At 37.3% G+C, this 22,485-nt stretch overlaps 1 protein-coding gene across 1 annotated transcript; it reads left to right on the top strand.

The window, feature by feature from the left end:
• Positions 1 to 10: 10 nt before the first annotated feature.
• LOC127447278 (insulin-induced gene 2 protein-like) lies at positions 11 to 6,780 on the top strand. The gene is made up of 6 exons (XM_051709053.1): positions 11 to 129; positions 1,752 to 2,061; positions 3,492 to 3,616; positions 4,935 to 5,101; positions 5,187 to 5,286; positions 5,476 to 6,780. Exons 2-6 carry the CDS (start codon positions 1,815 to 1,817, stop codon positions 5,515 to 5,517), a joined length of 681 nt encoding a protein of 226 aa, XP_051565013.1. The 5' UTR covers positions 11 to 129; positions 1,752 to 1,814; the 3' UTR covers positions 5,518 to 6,780.
• The last annotated feature ends 15,705 nt before the right edge of the window (positions 6,781 to 22,485 follow it).

The following is a 22,485-nucleotide window of genomic DNA, read 5'->3' as shown; positions in this document are numbered from 1 at the left end:
TGATTGGCTGCTGAAGGGCCGCGCGATCAGCGGGGCGGAAGTCCTCAGCATTATACCGTAAAACAGGTTTACGCTCAGGACTTTACTAGTTCAGAAAGGGACAACTAGGTCCTTCAAAGCGGTACAACGGTGAGTGGTTTGTGTCACTGTGTAAAACAAAAACTACAATATAGACAGTTGTCGCAGATTTTGGATGTAATCTGAATATAACAAAGGCGTTTTCTCCCGCATTGGGTCAGAACCTACCAGAAGTGTTGATATTATGATTTCATAATTCAACAGCCTCGACCTGCTAGTGCTTTCATCATTACATATCGTATGTTTTGGCCAATGTGATTTAATAATACGATTCACAACTGACGAATCGTCCCGAGAAGTTATTAAAGTAACAGCTACATTGGCCTGCTGATGTGGCCATTGGTCACTCCGCTTAAGCTTTAGTCAGGTTCACAAGCAGAGACTTTTAGTGTTTATGTGTTTTTGTGCCATTTAGCTGGCGTTTCTGTCGCAAGTACAGTACAGCAAACTTGTTGCAGAAATTGTCCATCTGGATCAGTGCAAAATAATAAAAAGGCAAATAAACATTTAGTCATGCAAAGTTAGGCTAGCAAAATAAATAGGCTTATCAACTTAAAAGGAATGTTCTGGTTTCAGTGAAAGATCTTCAGCATTTGTTGTGAAGTTATATCCAATATTACAACTTGTAATCCGATATAACTTTACACAGATAAGGTTAGTAAGTTATCTTACTAGGGAAGCACTGATGTATCGGCTGCCGATATTTATCTGCCAGATATTGACCAATGTATAATGTTTATGTCTTAGGGTTGTACTCTTGAAACTATGTGGATTTTAGTGTTTACAGATTGGCCCCATTCACTTCCATTTGCGTCACTGTAATATTTTATTTTTTTAATAAACGAGGGAGGTGTCGATAATCTTTTTTGTTGTTGTGGTAATCAACATTATGCTGGTAATTGAGTGTAACTTGTTTTAAACCAAGAATATTTATTTAAAGCTGAAGTGTGTACATTTTTTGTTGTTAAAATACTTTCTCAAATCCCATCGTAATATTCAGAGATGACTGTAAGTAAACCATTTGTAGGTTGATTTCCTCAAAAACTGTAAACACTGTGTCTCTGTGGTGCTATAAAAATTGCGTTTGATTTGAGCTACCTATTCAGCAAGACGCAACACCATTGAATCAATGGCTTGGGTTTGGGGCAGGGCTATCTGTTTGTTCGATCAATGGAAGACGTGGAGTGTGTTCGAAAAAGCTTTTGCAGAAATTGCTCCCTTTAGCTTTAAAGGGGAGGGAGAAATGCTTCCCACATCTTTTATTGTAAATGTTTGTGAAGGTTGTGTGTCCAACCAAACAGTACAATATTTTGGCTCCGATTCATCTTTCACTTGGTGATATAGCTATTGCTAATACAGTATTTGTCTCTTTGCGTTTGTCTGGTGAATCGCAGTTTATGTATTTACAAAATTGTCAATTTTCCCATTCATCCTTAATAGTTTTGCAAATTGTCAGGTCTATGCAGCATGGTAATATTAATACATTTCATGTTTGATTTTTAGGACATTTTTGTTACTTTTGATTGAAAAAAAAAATGTGACTTAATTCACTACTCCAGATCCTCTGTGTGTGTATACAGGATACTGTATGTTTTTTTCGGCTATTATTAGTTATTGCAGTTATTAATGATTATAGAAGCATGGCACTATCCTCATCATCATCTCGTCTGCAGGCATGTGATGTCAGCTGACAGCAGCAGATGTAGGTTCTCAGGGTTTTCCTTCTCACAGCAGCCATGGCGGAGATTTCTGCAATGGGCAGTGGCGCTCCAATGCAGCAGGGGCCCTACATCAGCATGATCACGAATCGGATGGTGAACCTGTTGATCCGCGCCACCATGCTCTTTATGGTGGGCGTGTTCTTGGCACTCGTGCTAAACCTGCTACAGGTGCAGCGTAACGTCACTCTTTTCCCTCCTGATGTCATCAGCAGCATTTTCTCATCTGCCTGGTGGGTTCCACCCTGCTGTGGAACAGCTGCAGGTAAACACACATACAGTACTGTACTAACACATGCTCAGTACTGAAACACAAATGGAAATATAGCTGCAAGCAAAGATGACGGGCCCAAGCACAACTGGTCCTTTTCCACCCGGTGGCTTTCGGAAAACAATGCAAGGTGGACACATGAAATTGGCATTATTCTAAACAATTTTGAAGCAATTTGAGTAAATATAAGAAGACTATTTTAAAAATCTGTTGTACAAGCCACACTTCCTGCTGCCAGGTGGTGGTGCTATGACAGTGACCCAAAATAGTTACATCTATGTAATTAGCCCCCAAGACTAAACATACATCTCAATTTTGATCTAAATCTAATGGCCGACAACTCTGTGTATGCAAAATATTATGAAAATTCAAGCATGTCAAGTACCCCAAAAACATGTGAATATACATAAAAAGGAGTAATGACATTTAATGCGTTGCCATGGCAACACTATTTAAGATATCAAGAATCCCTTCAGAATTTGAAATCTGCACTGTCTTGACATTATTCAAAACAAAAATTAAGCAATTCAAGTAAACATAAGAGGGATATTTAAAAGTCTGTTAAATGTGCCACACTTCCTTACAGCAGTTGGTGGCGCTATGACTGTGACCCACAATAGCCACATCAATGTGATCAGCCTGCCAGACCAAACATATGGCTCAATTTTGATGTCAAATACACAATGCACACAGAAGATATGAGGCACTTCCTTTTTCCCATTTTTTGACGTTTATCGCGTCACCATGGCAACACCATTCGATATATAAAAAATGTGTTCGCAGTTAACATCGTCAATGTCTTGGCATGATGTCTCCCACATTTGGTACCTACATTTGGTACCTGTAACATGAAATTCCTAGGAGGAGTATTTCAAATTCCAGAGCATGCATTTTCAAACATTCCAAAATGGCCGAATTCCTGTTGGGTGGAGCTTCTGACTGTCAGCATGAAAGTTGTCCGGCTTGATGAATTCTATATGTGTACAAAGTTTGGTGACTGTAGCTCAAAAGGGATGTGCTACAGAGCCCCTTAAACATACCCATCTTTTAGGTTGTGCTACAGAGCCCCCCTGCAACTTTGCCCAGCCTTAATGGCCGACGGCATTAATGTGTGTGCAAACTTTCAAGAGTTTTCATGCATGTTAAGTACCCCAAAAGTACCGAAAACCTTGAAAAGAAGAAGAAGAAAAAGAATAATCCTTAGAAGAACAATAGGGTCTCCGCACTTTCAATGCTTTGGCCCTAATAATCCTTAGAAGAACAACAGGGCATCCACACTTTCAGTGCTTGGGCCCTAATGAATAAGGAAACATTAAATTGGGGGATTCAGTCATGAAAATAAATGTTGCTGTCTTTCCCCACACTTTGCATGGCCTGTGAGATTTGTGTTTTTATGAGCCATTGAATAATGTTCTTTTTTTCAGCATTGATAGGTTTGCTGTATCCCTGTATGGACCATTGTCTGGGGGAGCCCCATAAACTTAAGAGGGAGTGGTCTAATGTGATGCGCTGTGTGGCCGTCTATGTGGGCATAAATCATGCCAGTGCTGTATCCTTCTCGGCTCGCACATCTTATTGTTTTTTATTTTTTTATTTTTGACGTTTATTTTGTGAGATACATTTTGTATGCTGCAGTAGATTATCTCCTTTCATGCAGTCAGTTTTAGGATCAGTGTGAGAGTTTTATTATTTCAAAAGTTTCTGAAAGAAAGTATAAAAGAAAACAAAAAGAAAAATACTTTTCTGCAGTGGAAATCAGTACGTATACATGTGCAGTTATAATCGTGCTACAGTGGGTTTTGCGTAGTTGAGCTACAGTCATGTGTCTGTCCAAGTGTACAAGACAATGCATGACTGAATATTTGGAGGAAAGACATTAGTTGAGCAAGTGTTAAATACAGGTTTCACATCACGTCTTTTCAAATGACTGTTATGATCGTTTGCCTCTTTTCTGATTCACCGCCTCGACAGTTTTCAATCAAATTTGTAATTTAAGCATCTTTTTTTTTTTTTTTTTTTTTTTACAAAAAAACGTCTTTTAAAATGTAACTCTTCATTTCAGCCCACATAAAAATATTATCCATTCGGTTTGAGGATATTTTGCCAAAAACTGCACCAGTCATGATCTTCATTGGGGAAAACTACTATTTTTCATAATCAACTAGTTGGTAGGTTGTTTTAACAACTAATTGACTAATCTGTGTTAAGGATAATACATGACCCCGATCAGACATGTTTCAGAGGTAAATATGGATGCTAAGCGCAGCACTTCAACATGATAACTAAAGAATATTCAACAAATAAACAGGCTAAATAACCATATCATCTTATTGTACATAACAATCAAAGTAAGAAATAATAAAGGCTCCAACAAAGAGAGGCACAAAACTGCTTATGAGCATCCTGAATGCAGCATGATGTGCTTCAATGTAACCGGAGTGCTTCAGGGCGATCTTCACTGTGCACTCAAAAGCATATAACTGTAAGACTGCGGGTACAAAACATCTAGTTCACAACATCAGAAGTTTAAACCTTTTTTTTACTACAACTATTTATTTAAACATTGCAGACACAATTAGAAAAATACTTTAATCTCTCGACAGCACCTCACAAATACAGAAATATTACTCCCAGCAGAGGATTTACCTTCTGACAGTGAACATCTTGAAATTTATTTTTGATTCAGCGCATAAAAAGTCTAAACTTAAAGCATTAGTTGATTAGTCGGCGGTCGACCACCCTGACACATCTCTTGTTCTGACTGACTGCAAGAAATTTTTCTGCACACTGCACACAAATGATAGTGTTTATTATGGATTGAGTTTTTGTTCTGTATGAATTGATGCCTTTAACACTGTTGTAATCAGAAGGTGGACTTTGCAAATAATGTGCAGCTGTCACTTACTCTGGCTGCCTTATCTGTTGGCCTGTGGTGGATGTTTGATCGTTCACGCAGTGGTTTTGGGCTGGGAGTCTTCATTGCAATACTTGCCACACTGGCCACTCAGCTACTGGTTTACAATGGAGTCTTTCAGTAAGTTTTGTCACACACCAACACATTACAAACATCTACTACTCACACAGTTTGGGCATTATTGTAAATATGTGAATGTGTGCAGATATACCTCTCCTGACTTCCTGTACATTCGGTCCTGGCTGCCATGTATCTTCTTTGCGGGTGTGATAACTGTGGGGAATATCGGAAGGCAACTAGCTCTGGTGAACTGTCACACATGTGCACTCACATGAATATTAAGATCTGTTCCAAAACTTAAGACATTGAAATTGTGCTTATTGTGATGCCTAAATGTGTTGCCTGGATGGGCAGATCACAATTTTTTTAAACAGCGCTTTAGAGAATATTGTTTAAGTTTGTTAAACAGAGTCATATGTCTTTTCTTCTTACAGTATGAGTATAAAGTCAGTCAGGAAAAGACCCACCAGGATTAATGGAGAAGCCTCTGCCCACATCGGGAAATCCAGGATAAAGAAGCATGGGATCAACTGATAGAGCACCATGACTGACAGAGTGATCCATCGCTAAGGAGGGGCTGCTCTCTGTGTTTGAAGATGGGACAGTGTTATGATTTATGCCTGCGGATAAGTTCTTTGCATGCTCTGGTTCTCAGAGTGTGTATAACGACAGGGTATGACATCGATTACACACTCGTACTCTCTTGGCTACAATAAAGTGCCAAACTGACTTTGATTGGTCAGACTGCTTGACTGTCCTCCACTCAATTGCAGGCAGAAGTTAGAAGGACAATGTATTGACTGAATATTTTGACACACTCACCCTTCCTACCATTGCCTCCTCCATCCTCTGTGATGGGTGAAGGAGTGTCGTCTGAATGCAGCACCACCATCGGTTCACATTTATCAATGTTTAATACAGAAAAATGGAGAGTTTGGAAAGTAATGTAGAGTATTATGACAGGGCACCCCATTCTTAGTGAGGGATCATTTGCATATCACTACATTAAAGGGCAGCTCACTCCTGCTGTCTATAATCCACCACCAGAGGGCGTCAGAGCACAGCTGACTCCCACCAATGAAAAGCAGATCACACCAGATTCTACAACAGGTTAACTGTTCACCAGAGTGCTGTGTTCATTAGCTAAAGGATTGGTGTTTATTAAAGCTTTAATTGGTACTTGCATACTTAAAAGTGATTGCATTTTTAGTAATAAGAGATAAGTTCCTGCTAGACCAAAATAATTCATTTGTTCTGAATGATTAAGGCATTCCTTAGCTTCAGAGATCACTTTGTACTTTGTACATTGACTCACAATGACAATCCGTTGATTTTTACCAAAGCCTTAACATGACAGATATGTTTGAGCTTGGAATAAAAAAAATTAAATAAAAAAAACGATATACTGGCAGACCACCATTTGTGCACTGGTTTTGGATAAATTAAGGGAAATTACTATCTTACCTTTTTATTTCAAGGATATTTTATGAAAATAGTGAATAAGCTGCAAAGTTTTACTGAGTGTTGCAATGACTTTTCACAACTTAAAACAACTGTAGACTTACAGGAATTGTTCTGCAATTAATTTGTGATCATTGGGATGTTTTTTTCATGCATGGGTGATTGCTTGACCCAGAATCTGTATTTAATCACATTTACTGTATTTGGAAGTTGATGTTACTTGTTTGTTATTGGTATTACATCTGCATTATTAAAAGAGACTATTTGTTTGAAATGTATTAATGATTTGTTCTTGTGTGTTTAATGTTATAATAGATTGTGTATGTAGTGTGTTTCTGTTGCTTTAGGGTTTTATACCAAGAGTGACAGTTTGTAAGCCTGCAGGACCTTCGCAATAGGGGGAAGTAGCCTGATTAAGATCTGGACACATAACAGGGTAACAGTTGCATATTTTAAATGTTTACTCACGGTTGGGTACACTTGCCCCATAGGCTTTTATTGTACACTGCCAACTGTGGGATGAGTCAAAATTTATTTTCAGTGGTAATCAACTGTATGCAAAGATACTGTCAATAGATCTTATTGCAATTTTAATTATTTGACCCAAAATATTCCCTTCGTTTCATAGAGAGGCTACAAATCAGAGAGGTTGTATTGTGTTTAATAGAATTCTGTGCTGGAAATGAAGCTGATGGAAATTACATTTTTAAAGTTTTTGAAATAAAATGGCCAACTTTCAGAGACTAATTTGATCGCTAACATTTTATGTTGAAATTTGAAAGTCCAAAAAGCACATAAAGGCACCACAAAAGTAATCCATAAGACTCCAGTGGTTAAGCCGATGTCTTCTAAATTGATATGATAGGTGTGGGTGAGAAACTGATTTAATTCAAGTCCTTTTTTTACTATACATTTCCACTTCTTTTGTTTTTCGTTTTTTATTTTTGCATATCGCCACCTACTGGACAGGGAGGAGAATTTATCTACACCTATCATATCGCTTCAGAAGACATTGATTAAACCAATGGAGTCATATTGATTACTTTTGTGCTGCCTTTATGTGGTTTTCAGACCTTCAAAGTTTTGATCACCATTCATTTTTATTGTATGGACCTACAGAGCTGAAATATTCTTCTAAAAATCTTTGCTTGTGTTGAGCAGAAGAAAGAAAGTCATACACATCTGGGATGCATGAGGTTGAGTAAATGATGAGAGAATTTTCATTTTGGGGTGAACTATCCCTATAACAAAAAGAAAAAGGCTGAAATCTGTTAGCTGTAATAAAAATTAACTTCTGGGACATAAAATCCCCAAAGCACCTACATATATGTAGTTAAAACAGTAAATCTGCAAACTCTTCAGCTGTGACAGTATTTGATATTTTTTTAGTTTTGCCCAATGACTGTATCTGAACCCTGAAAATGCTGCTTTTGCAGGCAGTATACAGATGTAGGAGGGCATCAAGACATATCCGAATAATATTTGTGTAACATCCTTTCTACTCAGATACCTTCATCTGGTCAGTGTTTAAAAGCAGCATAGATGTACCAGATGCACTGAGCATGATATCTATATATGAGATTCATAATTATTTTAATCATTAAAAATTTGCTTGTTATCACTAAAGGTCTCTTGAATTTATTCATTGTCAATAGACATAATTCTGTGATGCCTTGAAAGCTGGTCTGAAACCCGTTTTCTTCGGCACCTACACACAAAAACGCTGGCAGCAGCAGAACAGCCTCGGTTTCGGTCACAGCTTAAAAGTCTGCTGTAACTAAACTCAGCAAAAAAAGAAACGTCCCTATTTCAGCACACTGTATTCTAAAGATAATTTTGTAAAAATCCAAATAACTTTACAGATCTTTAGTGTAAAGGGTTTAAACAATGTTTCCATTCTTGTTCAATGAACCATAAACAATAATGAACATGCACCTGTGGAACGGTCATTAAGACACTAACAGTTTACAGACAGTAGGCAATTCATGTCACAGTTATAAAAACTTAGGACACTAAAGAGACCTTTCTACTGACTGAAAAACACCAAAAGAAAAATGCCCAGGGTCCCTGCTTATCTGCGTGAACGTGCCTTAGGCATGCTGCATGGAGGCATGAGGACTGCAGATGTGGCCAGGGCAATAAATTGCAATGTCCGTACTGCGAGACGCCTAAGACAGCGCTACAGGGAGACAGGAAGTACAGCTGATCGGTACATCTGAATATCACACCTGCGGGACAGGTACAGGATGGCAACAACAACTGCCCGAGGTACACCAGGAACGCACAATCCCTCCATCAGTGCTCAGACTTTCCGCAATAGGCTGAGAGAGGCTGGATTGAGGGCTTGTAGGCCTGTTGTAAGGCAGGTCCTTACCAGACATCACCAGCAACAACGTCACCTATGGGCACAAACCCACCTTCGCTGGACCAGACAGGACTGGCAAAAAGTGCTCTTCACTGATGAGTCGCGGTTTTGTCTCACCAGGGGTGATGGTCGGACTCGTGTTTATCGTCGAAGGAATGAGCGTTACAACGAGGCCTGTACTCTGAAGCGGGATCGATTTGTAGGTGGAGGGTCCGTCATGGTCTGGGGCGGTGTGTCACAGCATCATCGGACTGAGCTTGTTGTCATTGCAGGCAATCTCAGCGCTGTGCATTACAGGGAAGACATCCTCCTCCCTCATGTGGTACCCTTCCTGCAGACTCATCCTGACATTACCCTCCAGCATGACAATGCCACCAGCCATAATGCTCGTTCTGCGCATGTTTTCTTGCAAGACAGGAATGTCAGTGTTCTGCCATGGCCAGCGAAGAGCCTGGATCTCAATCCCATTAAGCACGTCTGGGACCTGTTGGATCAGAGGGTGAGGGCTAGGGCCATTCCCCCCAGAAATGTCCGGGAACTTGCAAGTGCCTTGGTGAAAGAGTGGGGTAACATCTCACAGCGATAACTGGCAAATCTGGTGCAGTCCATGAGGAGGAGATGCACTGCAGTACTTAATGCAGCTGGTGGTCACACCAGATACTGACTGTTACTTTTGATTTTGACCCCCCCTCCATTTCTGTTAGTCACATGTCTGTGAAACTTGTTCAGTTTATGTCTTAGTTGCTGAATCGTTTTATGTTCATACAAATATTTACACATGTTAAATTTGCTGAAAATAAAAGCAGTTGAAAGTGAGAGGACGTTTTTTTTTTGCTGAGTTTAGTTGTTTGGCATTGTGTATAATTGTTTTATTTTTGATTATCATCAGCATCTTTTGCACATATCCAGGCATATGAGTGTGAGAGGTTTGTGTGCATGGGCGTAGCAGCACTCTTTAAAAAGACGATTTTTGTCCCCTGCACTTTTCCAAGCTAAACCCATACCGAGTCCAAATGCAGCCAATCACAGGTGAGTTTCATGAACCGAAACAACCCTTACAAAATAGGCCATCAGTCAGACAGTCTAATCAACACAGCTCCGTTCATTTCTACAAAGTTGCTTTCAACAATGCTCATTTATCCAAATTTTTTATCTGCATTAATGTTGATCAATGGCATTGAAATTAATAATCTAGAGATGAGGAACACACAAATGATAGTTATTGTATTTATCGGCATATTGTTCTTGATTGGCAGCATTAGGTGAAATGCACTGCAGAATAAACAAAAACAAAGGACAAGACTTCTTTTAAGCACACATTGTAAGTGGAGTTTATATCGGCATGAGTCTTCATTAAGTAATGCTTTTTACATTATGTTTGTGAGGTAATAGTTTGATCGGTTGTATTTGCCAATTAAAGCAGATTACTAGATCTGTGTTAAATATGTAAAGCTATTTTTAATATCAGCTCCTGTTTTTTCCCTCTATATTAATGTGCAGTCGACACACTGTAGAAAAAAAGATAAATCTGCTGTTTTCTTAGAACACATGCATTTTACTGAATAGATATGTAGACATGCTTTTGTATACAAGAAAACGTACAGATGTTATTGAAACTCATAATTATTATAAGACTATTATTGTTGTCTTTTGATAAAAGTCATGCTCAGCAGTTCACAAACTGGGGAAATGATAGATTTGCTTTGTTCTTATAATGCTTACAACCTCTTCTAAAGTCTCTTTGTAGGTCTGTAGACACACATTTGAAAGGATTAAACTTTTCATTTGATCGTTGATTCAGTGACTAACTCATTTCACACAAGACACTCATTTGTCACCACCTTCTGGCATCACCAGAAATGGTCACTGAATCATTAAATGGATCTGAATGATTTTAGGTGAACATAGTCAAAACACTCGTGCCACTTACTACTGTAATATATTAATTTTGCACTGTAAATGTTGGGTCTTTTAAAATGACTGCTATGCCCATGTTTGTGTGTGTGATGGGAGATTTAGTGGGTGTACTTCAGCATCACTGGCTCCTCCATATCTCAGTAACACTGATAGATACAATCCCACAGTTACGGATTGTGTGCATTTAATCAATTTAACTGTGTCAGTCTGTGTGGTCCCATGAAACTGCTCAAAGCCTTAACAAATGGTGATCACTAACTCTCAAGGGAATGTTATCCAGCAAAAATATTACTTCTGTCTTACACACACATGCTGCCTCATAGTATAAAGATTCATGCAGAAGATCTCAGCTTCTTGCTCTAGTTAATCCATTATCCTCGGTTCTGTGTGTGAAGGAAGTGTGAACAAACTGCACTCATCCCACTGATCTAAAACAGCTGTGTGCTTCCATCTCTCTCTCTCTCTCTCTCTCTCTTCCTCCCCCCTTCACTTTGAACTCCTTGAACCTATAAAATTCATATTCTTTTTTAGTTTGCAAATATGAGGAATTTTTTCCATGAATAAGTGAATATTTTTTATTTATGTATTTATTTTTTTGCTACAAGAAGGCATTTCCAAATTTTCTGGAAACCTGTGCAGTTGTTTTCAGTACAGTTATATATATATATATATATATATATATATATATATATATATATATATATATATATATATAGCAGAGAAGGCTTTGCTGGCCCTGAGAATTTGCCACTGGTGTATATACACCAGAATTCCAGTTGGGTTGCTAGGAGACATCTCAAATGAGAGTCAAACCCCTGCTAAGCTAACGGGAGGGTTGCAGTTTTCTTTCCTTAAACATCATCTTCCAAATATCGGGGAATGGAATGCATTTATGGTCGGCGATATCAAGTAGGAATATCCCACATCCAACTTGAATGGAACGCAGCATAACCGTGTACCCTGACGAAATGAAATTTATTGCAAGCAACATTTAAATCGCAAATATTATTAGATCGATTTTTCCGGGTATTATAGACCTCCTTGATAGATTCATATGAAAAATTATGATTTTTGAATGTCTGTTTGGGAGACGTTCATTTCAGAAAACAGTCATACTGCAGTTAAAATTAGATTTGCTTGAGCATTAAATGTCGTTTCAAGTTCTGGCTTTCGTGTGTGGACGTGTTTTTAAAATGTCAATTGGTATTACTAGTTAGCTGCAACATAATGTATGATGCCCAAAGGCATATAGTGTCTTATTCATTGTGAAACTGTGTTTTCTTAATGGCATGAATCACACTGAAGGCCTAGACTGTAAATGCATGGTCCGCCACTGATATACACACATCAGCGATTCTCCACCTGGTCGTCTAATGGTTAGACGGAGACCTGGAGAGGCCTTCAAGCCATAGTGTCTCACACCTACTGTGAAATTTGTGGAGGATCGATGATGATCTGGGGGTGCTTAAGCAAAGCTGGAATTGTGCAGATTCATCTTTGTGAAGGACGCATGAATCAAGCCATGTACATGGTTATCCTGGAAGAAAACTTGCTTCATTTTGCACTGACAATGTTCCCCAACTCTGAGGATTGGTTTTTCCAGCAGGACAATGCTCCATGCCACACAGCCAGGTCAATCGAGGTGTAGATGGAGGAGCACCAGATCAAGACCCTGTCATGTCCAGCCCAATCTCCAGAACTGAACCCCATTGAAAACCTCTGGAATGTGATCAAGAGGAAGATGGATGGCCACAAGCCATTTTTGCACCAGGAGTGGCATAAAGTCACCCAACAGCAATGTGAAAGACTGGTGGAGAGCATGCCAAGATGCATGAAAGCTGTGATTGAAAATCAGGGATATTCCACCAAATATTGATTTCTGAATTCTTCCTAAGTTAAAACATTAGTATTGTGTTGTTTAAAAATTAATATGAACTTGTTTTCTTTGCATTACTCAAGGTCTGAAAACAATGCATCTTTTTTGTTATTTTAACCAGTTGTAATTTTCTGCAAATAAATGCTCAAATCACATAAAATCCCTTTATTGTCACTCAACCATATACACAGGTGCAACAGTGGGTGAAAGTCTTGGGTGCAGTTCCAAGCAACATAGCAGTATGACAATTACAATAAACATCTGATTTACACATAACACAGTTTACACATCTTGTTACACAACACAATATACAATATAAACCTAATAATATACAATATACAGTATACACAAAATGAGAAGACTGTATTGTCTCTATTTAAATTTGTTTTTAATTCCAGCATCTTATTTTATTATGTATTTGTTATGTAATGTTTATTTCAAGGTAATTTATAATTTTCTGCATAATTTGTCTAAACTTAACAAAACATCTATAAATAGATAACAGAAACAAAGAAGGCATTCCAGGCTACACGTTATGTAGAAATATTATTATATTAGAAATTTGTGTAACCCAAGTAATGTGCTTAAAAGTAATTTAACTGAAATTCACTAAACCTAATCTGATTACAAGAATTTAAAATGTAATATTTTACACTACTTTTGACTAAAAAGTAATTCGATTACAGTAACGAATTCCTTTAATCAGATTACACCAGAAAAATGTAATATTATTTCTTAATATTGTTTATTATACTTTTATGTAATATAATGATGTTATTTCAATATTATTTTAAATATTATTCTTAAAAAGCCATCTTCCACCACATATCTGTATTTAAAATGTATTACAGCCTATTAAGTGGCTTTTCAGCAAAACTGAAATAATAAATGATGAAACATAATTCACATAAAAAATAGAAAAGGTATACCATAGCAAACTGTAGGTTTTTGGCCAACCAAAAATGTAATTAATAAATTGTATAAACAAATATATATATATATATATATGATAACTTGCCCTGGAATATAACAACCTGCCTGATCTGATAATAATGAAAAATACCCTTGTCCTACGAACACAGTTCAATTGGTTTTCCTTCAGCTGAACCTTGCTTTACTGTATCCCTGTGTGTGTGCGTGTTTGTTTTGTTTTGTTTTGTTCATTTAGTTTCTGTTTCTGTTTTGTTTTACTCAAGAGCTATCAGAAAATAAATGTAAATTTTAGTTAGGATAAATTTGTAGGATAAAATTCACAAAATGTAATCTGATTAATGGCAGTTTTGAACTATAGGTCTCCCCTATTTGTTGTACAGCCCTCAAATTCCAAGGGAGTCTTATCTCCATGCGAACACACTTAATATGTGGTAACTCTGATCTTAAGACATGAAATCGGTCCTGCTCTACAATATCTGCACTCAAAAGCCTGTTCAGACACATCACACATTTGTACAGCAGGACTGTTTTCCTCATGGATTCTTGTGTGATGGCTGTTTCTGACTCCTGACCAAGATAGTGTATGTTGGTGTGCTCTTAAATGAACACAGAGAGAGAACAGCCGGTGCATCCTGATTGACAGGAGGCCTTATTCTGCTCGCCACTCGACTGATCACGCAGTGGGGTAAATTTGTCGAGTTCGCTGAATGTCTCTGACACAAACCTGCACTATAGGAGACTGTCTGTATCTGTAACGGGCTGCAGAGGCTCTAAAGTGGAAACAAGGATGTTTTCAGTGGACACAATACAGCATTAGGAAGAATGTGGACAGCCATGACAAGTAAAAACAACAACAACAAAAGGCCTATGGCAGTCAAGAAAAATGATGCATCATGATTCATTAGTAAAATGTATATTATTGTACAAAATTACAATAAACCAGGTTGTCCACAAAAAAATAAATAACTAGCTGCTGTAAAGCAACAATAAATTAAACTAAAAAAGTTCCATGGTACAATGTTTTTATTAAAAACAATTATATATATATATATATACATATAATCCACAAAAAAGATTAATTTTAATTTTTAAGTAAATTTTCAAAATGATGAACAATAGATTTACAGCTGTTCAGAATGAAGATAAAAGGTTTTGAATCACTTAGTTGAACAAACATGTCTGCTTCATTAACACTAGAGAGCGCTGAAAGACAAGTGGTTTACATAAAAAAAAAAAGCCCCTATATTACACAAAATATCCTTTCTTGTTAATTATTTCAGTCAGACATGTTCTTTGTGTGTGTGTGTGTGTGTGTGTGTGTGTGTGTGTTTTGTAATGTTTCTTTTTACCAGACACCAGGTCAAAGTTAAGCTCTGTTTCTGGTTTGCTCCAGAGGCAGTGAGAATGCATTTTACTACTGTGGAATGAATTAGAACCGAAGCCGCACCTCTGTCTGCCATGGGTTTACACACACATAAACACAATTCATCTTTATGTCCATTTTGTTTTAAGTTTAAAGAAAGAATGAAAAGCCAAACACAAACTATTTGTGATCTCTTCGGCTTTATTAATTGCAGTAGTGGCAGTTTGTAAATACAAATCTGTCTGAATGTTGTCCCTATGACACCACAATGAACATATATTTCAAATAAATTTATTAAAAATGACATAATTCATTTGCAGATTGACTGACAGCTGAGTTGTTTTGGTTGATTAGAGGTGTGCTATATACTTTTTGAAGCAATCAGTCATTTAATAGATAGATAGATAGACAGACAGACAGACAACAAGAGACAGATAATTAGATGATAGATAGCTCCTCATCAGATAGTCCCCAGCTCACACCATTATTTGAGTAAGGTTGTTGGGGCGAGTCTAATTGGACCACTCAAAACAAACAGAGGAATTTTTATAGTGCCACAGAGACACAGTGTTTACAGTTTTTGAGAAAATTAAGCTATGAATGGCTTACATATAGTTGTCTCTGCATATTAAGCTGGGATAAGAGAAAGTATTTTAACACTGAAAAAGCTATACACTTCAGCTATCCACTTTTTTCCTGGGGGTCTTACTGGGGAAACTAATGTGGGTGGGACTTCCGCCAGATGTCCTTCTACAGCATCCCCTAGCTCTAGCTTCAGTCATTTTAAGACCCTGTTTACAGCTAGTAATATGTTTCGGATGATCCGATCTCAAAGGTCAGCGATTGTTGTAAACGTGGTGCAAATTGTTTTGTGATTGGATCACAAAACACACATACACAGGTAGTCAAATACCACAACGCATTTGATGTTTAAAACGGCGTCCTGATGTGTCCCGGACAGCAGCAAAGCACCACCTCTCACCAGTCAATCACCCGCCGAACAAAAGTTTAAACTTACATGTGGATTTAAAAGGAAATAACCGTCCCATCAGACAACTTGAAAAAGCGATTACATACCCAAGTATGAGAATGTCACAGCTCTTCCTCAGTGTGTCTGTCTGATTTGAACATGCAGGGTGATAAGATGACAAGCACACACATCTGAAGCTGAATTAACATAGGTACTCCACTAAAACAGCCGATTGTTTTGCTTGAAATATTGCATTTGTTCTTAGATTAAATCTCAGCTGCGTCTGGGAGAAACAGCGCACTGGTTTTGTTTGCGCTTTCTTTGTCTTTATGACATTTTTGCAGTTTATTATCGTTCAGTAACACACTGATATAGTGAGTGATGTATGTCCTCATGAAATCATACCCGCTCTCCTCAAAATCCCAACACCACAACAAAAAATCAATGGACGTACACCGCAACAACAGCTGTGTTAACTTGACAATGGAAGTAACGCCCATATTTCTCGCTAAGCATCACGGGACGTATGAAAAAGGTATTTGAAATTTTACAGTTGGAGTTTGAATTATCAAGCATTCCGTTGGCCCATTTGAACATTCCATCAATGTAATTCTATGGGATTTTTCAAAGTTTTGATCGTCTGCTGTGCAAAAAACCAGAAGTCCAACCAGTTAGAAAAGACATATAGCACACCAAGTCAGAACAGTCTGAAGGTCTGTGCCAAGTTTTGTGGAAGTAGCTTAAAAGCAGAAGTTACAACTGATAATTTAGATCTTGGCTTAAACTGTAGAATGACAGTCTGTTGCCAACAAAAATATGATATATCAAATTATTTTTTAATGTGGAACACAAAAGGAATTTTTAGGCAGAATTGTAGCCTCAGTCACTGTTCACTTTCATTAGTATAGAAAAAAAAGCTGCAATAAAAGTAAATGGTGATATTAACATTCTGCCTAACATTTCTGTCCTTTTGTGTTCCACAGAAGAAAGGTCATACAGGTTTGGAACAACATGAGGAAGTGTAAATAATGACAGTATTGTCATTTTTGGGTGAACTATCCTCTAACCCAAGACCAGGTTTCAGTGAGTAAATTTTGTTGGAAAAATGTAATGCTACACATACACACATGAGCACACAGAATTCAGGGTGCTGGGTAAATGTCAGACCGGATGAGTGGGTGGGGCTCCAGGTGTAACTGTGCCTATGGTGAATATGTCATCACTTCTTCACAATTTCCACTCTTACAAATATGTGTGTGAAGTGGTGTAAATGTGTGTGTGTGTGTGTTGTGTGTGTGAAAGTTAAGCTTACTTATACTCCTATAAGCACTTGTTCTTTAAAGCATTTTTACTAAATCAGTGTTTTTCAATCCTGGTCCTGCCATGCGCCCAATTCGCATACAGTCCTTTCTAAATATTGCACAAGATTAGAATCTGAACATCACATATCACAACACATTATGGTAAAGGTGACCGGATAGTACACTAAATTATTTCTGGTGGATTTTTGATGTGTGCATTCTGGCTTTATAAATTGTAGGAAATGGCAGAGAAATCCAAGTCTGAAGCATCCACAACAGTTTTTAAATGTATGAACGGAAAACTTATGAGTAATAATGCATTTTAAGGCAATGGATGCAACTAGATGCTAACTCATTCATGCAAATGCATGTGACTCACTTCCAGTGCAGATTGGGTGTAAACAAACTTTCTGAAAACATGTTGAAAAAGCTTTAATATTGAACAAACATATATAGGTGTTTGTTCAATTTCTATGACGAGTCTGAGTATAGCCAATATCTGACTCTGTTGTAATAAGAGAGAACTCATCATTACAAGTCCAGAGCAGATGCCTATTGGGTCAAGGTGCAAGGGTTGGGACCTTAGTGTGAGTGGGTTCAAATAACTGGTTTTAAAGAGTGCTGAAGCCACCTGTCCAGAGGTCAAAGGTCAGGGTAGCCAGGCCACCAGCAGAGGCTGACCAACTATACAAAGAATGTGGGAAATGGACCAGACAAACTTAAATACAGTCACACACTGTTGTCAGAATACACCAAGCATTTACATGGACCAGCTTCCACTAAGAAGTTCTGCAACTACTGTGCCCCAGTCATATATATATAACATATATATAAAATATAATATATATATATAAAATGATGTCTAAGTTATTTTTTTGTTATTTTTTTGTTTACAGTAGTAGATGAATGTTGCATTAACAACAAGGAGGGTGAATTGTGTCTGTACATTAATAATTTACTAGCCATTTATTTACTCCCTTTCTATTCAGTTTCAAATATGGTTTGTACCAGTAAGTTCTAATATCCCTGGAGAAAGCTATCCACTAGTATTCATCTCAATGGCTAGTGCATTCAGCTCTGAAAGCATGTGAGTCCTATTGTGCCATCTTTGCTTCATGCGCAGGAACATTTTTGAGCCAATCACCTGAACCAGTGTATTGCTACTTCTGAACCATCGTCAAAGGAAAATATGCTTTTTGTATACATAATGGTGTAGTTACGACATCTACAAGCAGGGCCTAACTCCAGAAGCGAACCAACCAATCTTTTGTTTTATTTTGGTATTGTGTTGTTTTGTTTTGTGGCCTATGTCACAAAGCAGGATTAAGCAGCTAGCTAGATAAGTTTAAACTTAGTTTAAGCAAACTCTGAATTCGCGGTACCAGTAAATTGGCTAGGCTTTCATCGGGGTTTCTCGCCATAGTAACATACGCTAATTGTCTAACCTGCTCCAGGGCACTTTATGTTCCTCAATTGTATGTATCTCAGTTTTATCAATTTACAATATTTGCTATTTATAATCATTATTTATCTCAAGAAATATATTTTGGCAGTCTTGCATTTGTTTAAAGACACTTAAAAAAAAAATTCCCAATAATTTTCCCACACTGGCAATAAAATATGTATGAATAAATAAACCTAAAATAATTATATCATTTCAAGTAAGATATTAATACAATATCAATAATGATCGAATGACTTTAAAATATAAAACTTCACTCCACAATATACTGTAGATATATCAAAGTGTGAATGCTACCCAAACCCCTTCTTATTAGGATTTGCTGGCAGAGATGCCATGAACATACAGTGTTTCACTTGAAGTTCAATCAAAGCACATTAGCACACCAAATATGCCTTTATTTTGGCTTATGCTGCTAGAAAGAAAGAACAAATAAGTCTTTATTAGTGCATACCATCTACTCATTTTCCAGTTGCTCACATTTTTATTATTTGATTGTGAATTCATGTCTAATAGTATTAAATTATATTAAATTAGTCATTTAAATTAATACTAAAGCTTTTAATTTAAATTTAAAATCAAGATATTAAACTTTTTAAAATTACAAGCCTGATTGTTCTGGCTGTGGACCTATATAAAGTTACTTTCACATCGATATATGATCTATTTTAATATTTTCATCACACTCAGATTTTTTTTCGTACTCTAGCAGGAGCAGCAGCAATGTTTCTTCTTGCTGTGTTAATGCCTTTAAATTCTTTATCATTTACTAGTGATCCTCTGTGCTGTGTGAATGTATTATAATTATTCATGATTTCATAGTCATCATTCGTGTTGTGTAAATGTGATTTTATTGATCATATTTTTTGAACATCCTCTTGTGCTGTGTTATAACTGTGTTTAAATTCTTATAATTTATCATAATTTTCCTAAACATCTTCAGCGGAGAAGTAAACCTCTCTGACTCTCTCACGAGATGTGTCTCTTCATTCATGTGAACGCGCACGTGAACTAACCATAACCTCAGAATCAAACTCTGAATTGATATAGAAAGTTGGTACTAAACGTCTTGATACCACTTAACCCTAATGAAGCCTAATTGGATTTGGTGAGTCTTGTCAAACTAAAACCAATCCTGGAATTCAGAATTTATTCAGCTTTTTTTGTGATATATGGAACTGGTGTGATGTTGTTTTGTTTTGGTGTGGCGCTGTTGTGATGTGGTGTTGTTTTTTTGTGGTGTTTTGAAGTGGTATTATTTTGTTCTGGTGTGGTGTTGTTTTGTGTTGTTTTGGTGTGGTGTTGTTTTATTGTGGTTTTTATTGTGTTGTTGTGGTGTTGTGTTGTTGTGTGTGGTGTTGTTTTGTCATGGTGTTGTTTTGGTGTGGTGTTGTGTTGTGTTGTTGTTTTATTTTGGTGTGGTGTTGTTTTTGTGTGGTGTTGTTTTGGTGTGGTGTGGTGCTGTTGTGTTGTTTTGGTGTTGTTTTGTTGTGGTGTTTTTTTGTGTTAGTGTGGTGTTGTTTTATGTTGTTTTGGTATGGTGTTTTTTGGTGTGGTGTTGTTTTGGTATGGTATTTTTTGGTGTGGTGTTGTTTTGTTGTGGTGTGGTTTCTTGTTTTGGTGTGGTGCTGTGTATTTTGTGTGGTGTTGTTTTGTTGTGGTGTTGTGTTTTGGTGTGGTGTTGTTTTTTGTGGTGTTGTTTTGGTGTGGTGGTGTGTTGTTTTTTGTTGTTTTGTTGTGGTGTTCTGGTTTTGTTTTGGTGTGGTGTGGTTTTGTTGTGGTGTTGTGTTGTGTTGTGGTTTTGTTTTGGTGTGGTGTTGTTGTGGTGTTGTGTTGTGGTGTTGTTTTGTTGTGGTGTTGTGGTTTTGATCTGTTTTTGTTTTGTATTGTTCTTGTACTTGTTCTGTCCTGTCCTGTGCTGTCCTGTTTTTTCTGGTCTGGTCTGTTTTGTCATGTGCTGTGCTGTCCTGTCCTGTTTTGGTTTGATCTGGTCTGGTCTGTGCTGCGCTGTGCTGTCCTGTTCTGTTCTGTTCTGTTTTGAGAACTACAGGCTTATTAATAGCTAAATGCATAATCAAATTAGACAAAATATTTAATAATCGAACAAGTAAGGGACAGGGGATGAATACAGATTTGTGAATAATGGGCATTCAAATTCTACAGAAATGTGTAGAGCTTTCTGTGCACACAAATGTGGGCCAGCTTACACCCAATTTTAGAACTGGCTTATTAACATTTGCTCATATCCAAAAATCAATTTTGACTGGATGAGTGTGAGTGCCAACTGCATGGGCCCTGCTCATCCATTGTTACACAAACCATAGTTACACCATTTGATATGCCACATCTGGTGAATTAAAACAAACTAGGTTCTGTGAGGCAAAAGCTAAAATGTAAGTTCATCCTCCCTCCTTTAAAGCTGCCAAGTTTCTGTTTTGGAGTTTACATTATTAGCTACAGAAAGACACCACATGTTCTTACAGGAGGATCTCCCTGTTTGTGAGTTTGCTTAGAGTAAATACCTAACTGAGTGGAAGGTTTGTAGTGTGACTAATGAACACCTATGAGTGTTAGCGGAGCTAAGATCGCCCGCAGGTCTGGGATCATTGGCAGAGGATGATCATCGCCATTATAACTAGAGTCCTGAGTGGATGCAAAAGTGGGATGAATTTGTTACACCCAGTTCTGCAAATTTCAGAAGTTTAAATAAATAAATGAAATAAATAAATAACAGCCTTAAAGCTGAAGTGTTTAATATCTGTTGTCAAAAAGACACAAATGTGATGTCAGAATGAAAATTTCAAAAGGGATGAAAAACAAATATTAAAAATAAATTTTTGAATCTGTGTTGCATTATACATTAAACAAAGTCCATTCGTAGATCTAAATGTCACCAGTAAATAAAATAAATAACTCAGCATTTGAAAAAGGGTCAATGGGGAATGGCTGTTGCTTTGCATATATAGGAAATACTCACAGCTGAATGTTTCACAGTTTATGTTCACTGAGGACATACCATAGACTTCCATTGTTTTTTATACTGTTTAAAGCTCTTTAGAATTACTACAGACCAAGCTTCGCTCAAACCCTAACCCTAAACGAAAAGTTGTTTTTATTAGGATGAATAAAAAACCAGTATAAAACTATATGAAAATGTATAATAATAACCACAGTTATATAAGAATCTTGGAAAAATGTTGGAAGTAAATACATACTGTACATTTAAGATTTAAGATTTGCATTTCATAGCAGTGAAAACAATAAGAAACCAACAAAATTAACAGGAAAATAAATAGATAAATACAAAAGAATGTTCATGTATTCAGTTTTAGACCTCCTCAGGATAGGAGTGGCACTTCTTTCATTAAGAATATTTGTTTGTCTGTGTGTGTGGTTTCTTCTGCTGTTCCTGTCGAGCATGGGTGATCAGAGTTTCCCCCTACAGCGTATATGACACAACATGGCTAGACCTCTGCATGTTTAGGAAGTGCAGAAGCCTGATCTTTCTTTACACTCTGCAGGAGGGTGCGCGATAAAGAGAAAGAGAAATCTTATTGAAGAGGACACAGAGCGAAACGTCTAGACTGCCAGTCTGTACATTGGGGCACCTCCAATTGTCCCCTGAGAATTTCACTGCATAGCCTGAGCATCTCTGTTTCTATATGTGTGTATGTAATTAAGCCTATATACATAAAAAGTCAGAACAGTCTGAAGGTCTGTGCTGAGTTTGGTGGATGTAGCTTGAAAGCAGGAGTTACAACTGATAATTTAGGTCTTGGCTTAGTTTGAAGAATTG

This window comes from Myxocyprinus asiaticus, chromosome 10, assembly GCF_019703515.2.
Source record: "Myxocyprinus asiaticus isolate MX2 ecotype Aquarium Trade chromosome 10, UBuf_Myxa_2, whole genome shotgun sequence".
NCBI classification, from domain to species: domain Eukaryota; kingdom Metazoa; phylum Chordata; class Actinopteri; order Cypriniformes; family Catostomidae; genus Myxocyprinus; species Myxocyprinus asiaticus.
The sequence above is the reverse complement of the archived record's forward strand: the minus strand, read 5'-3'. Positions and strand labels throughout refer to the sequence as shown.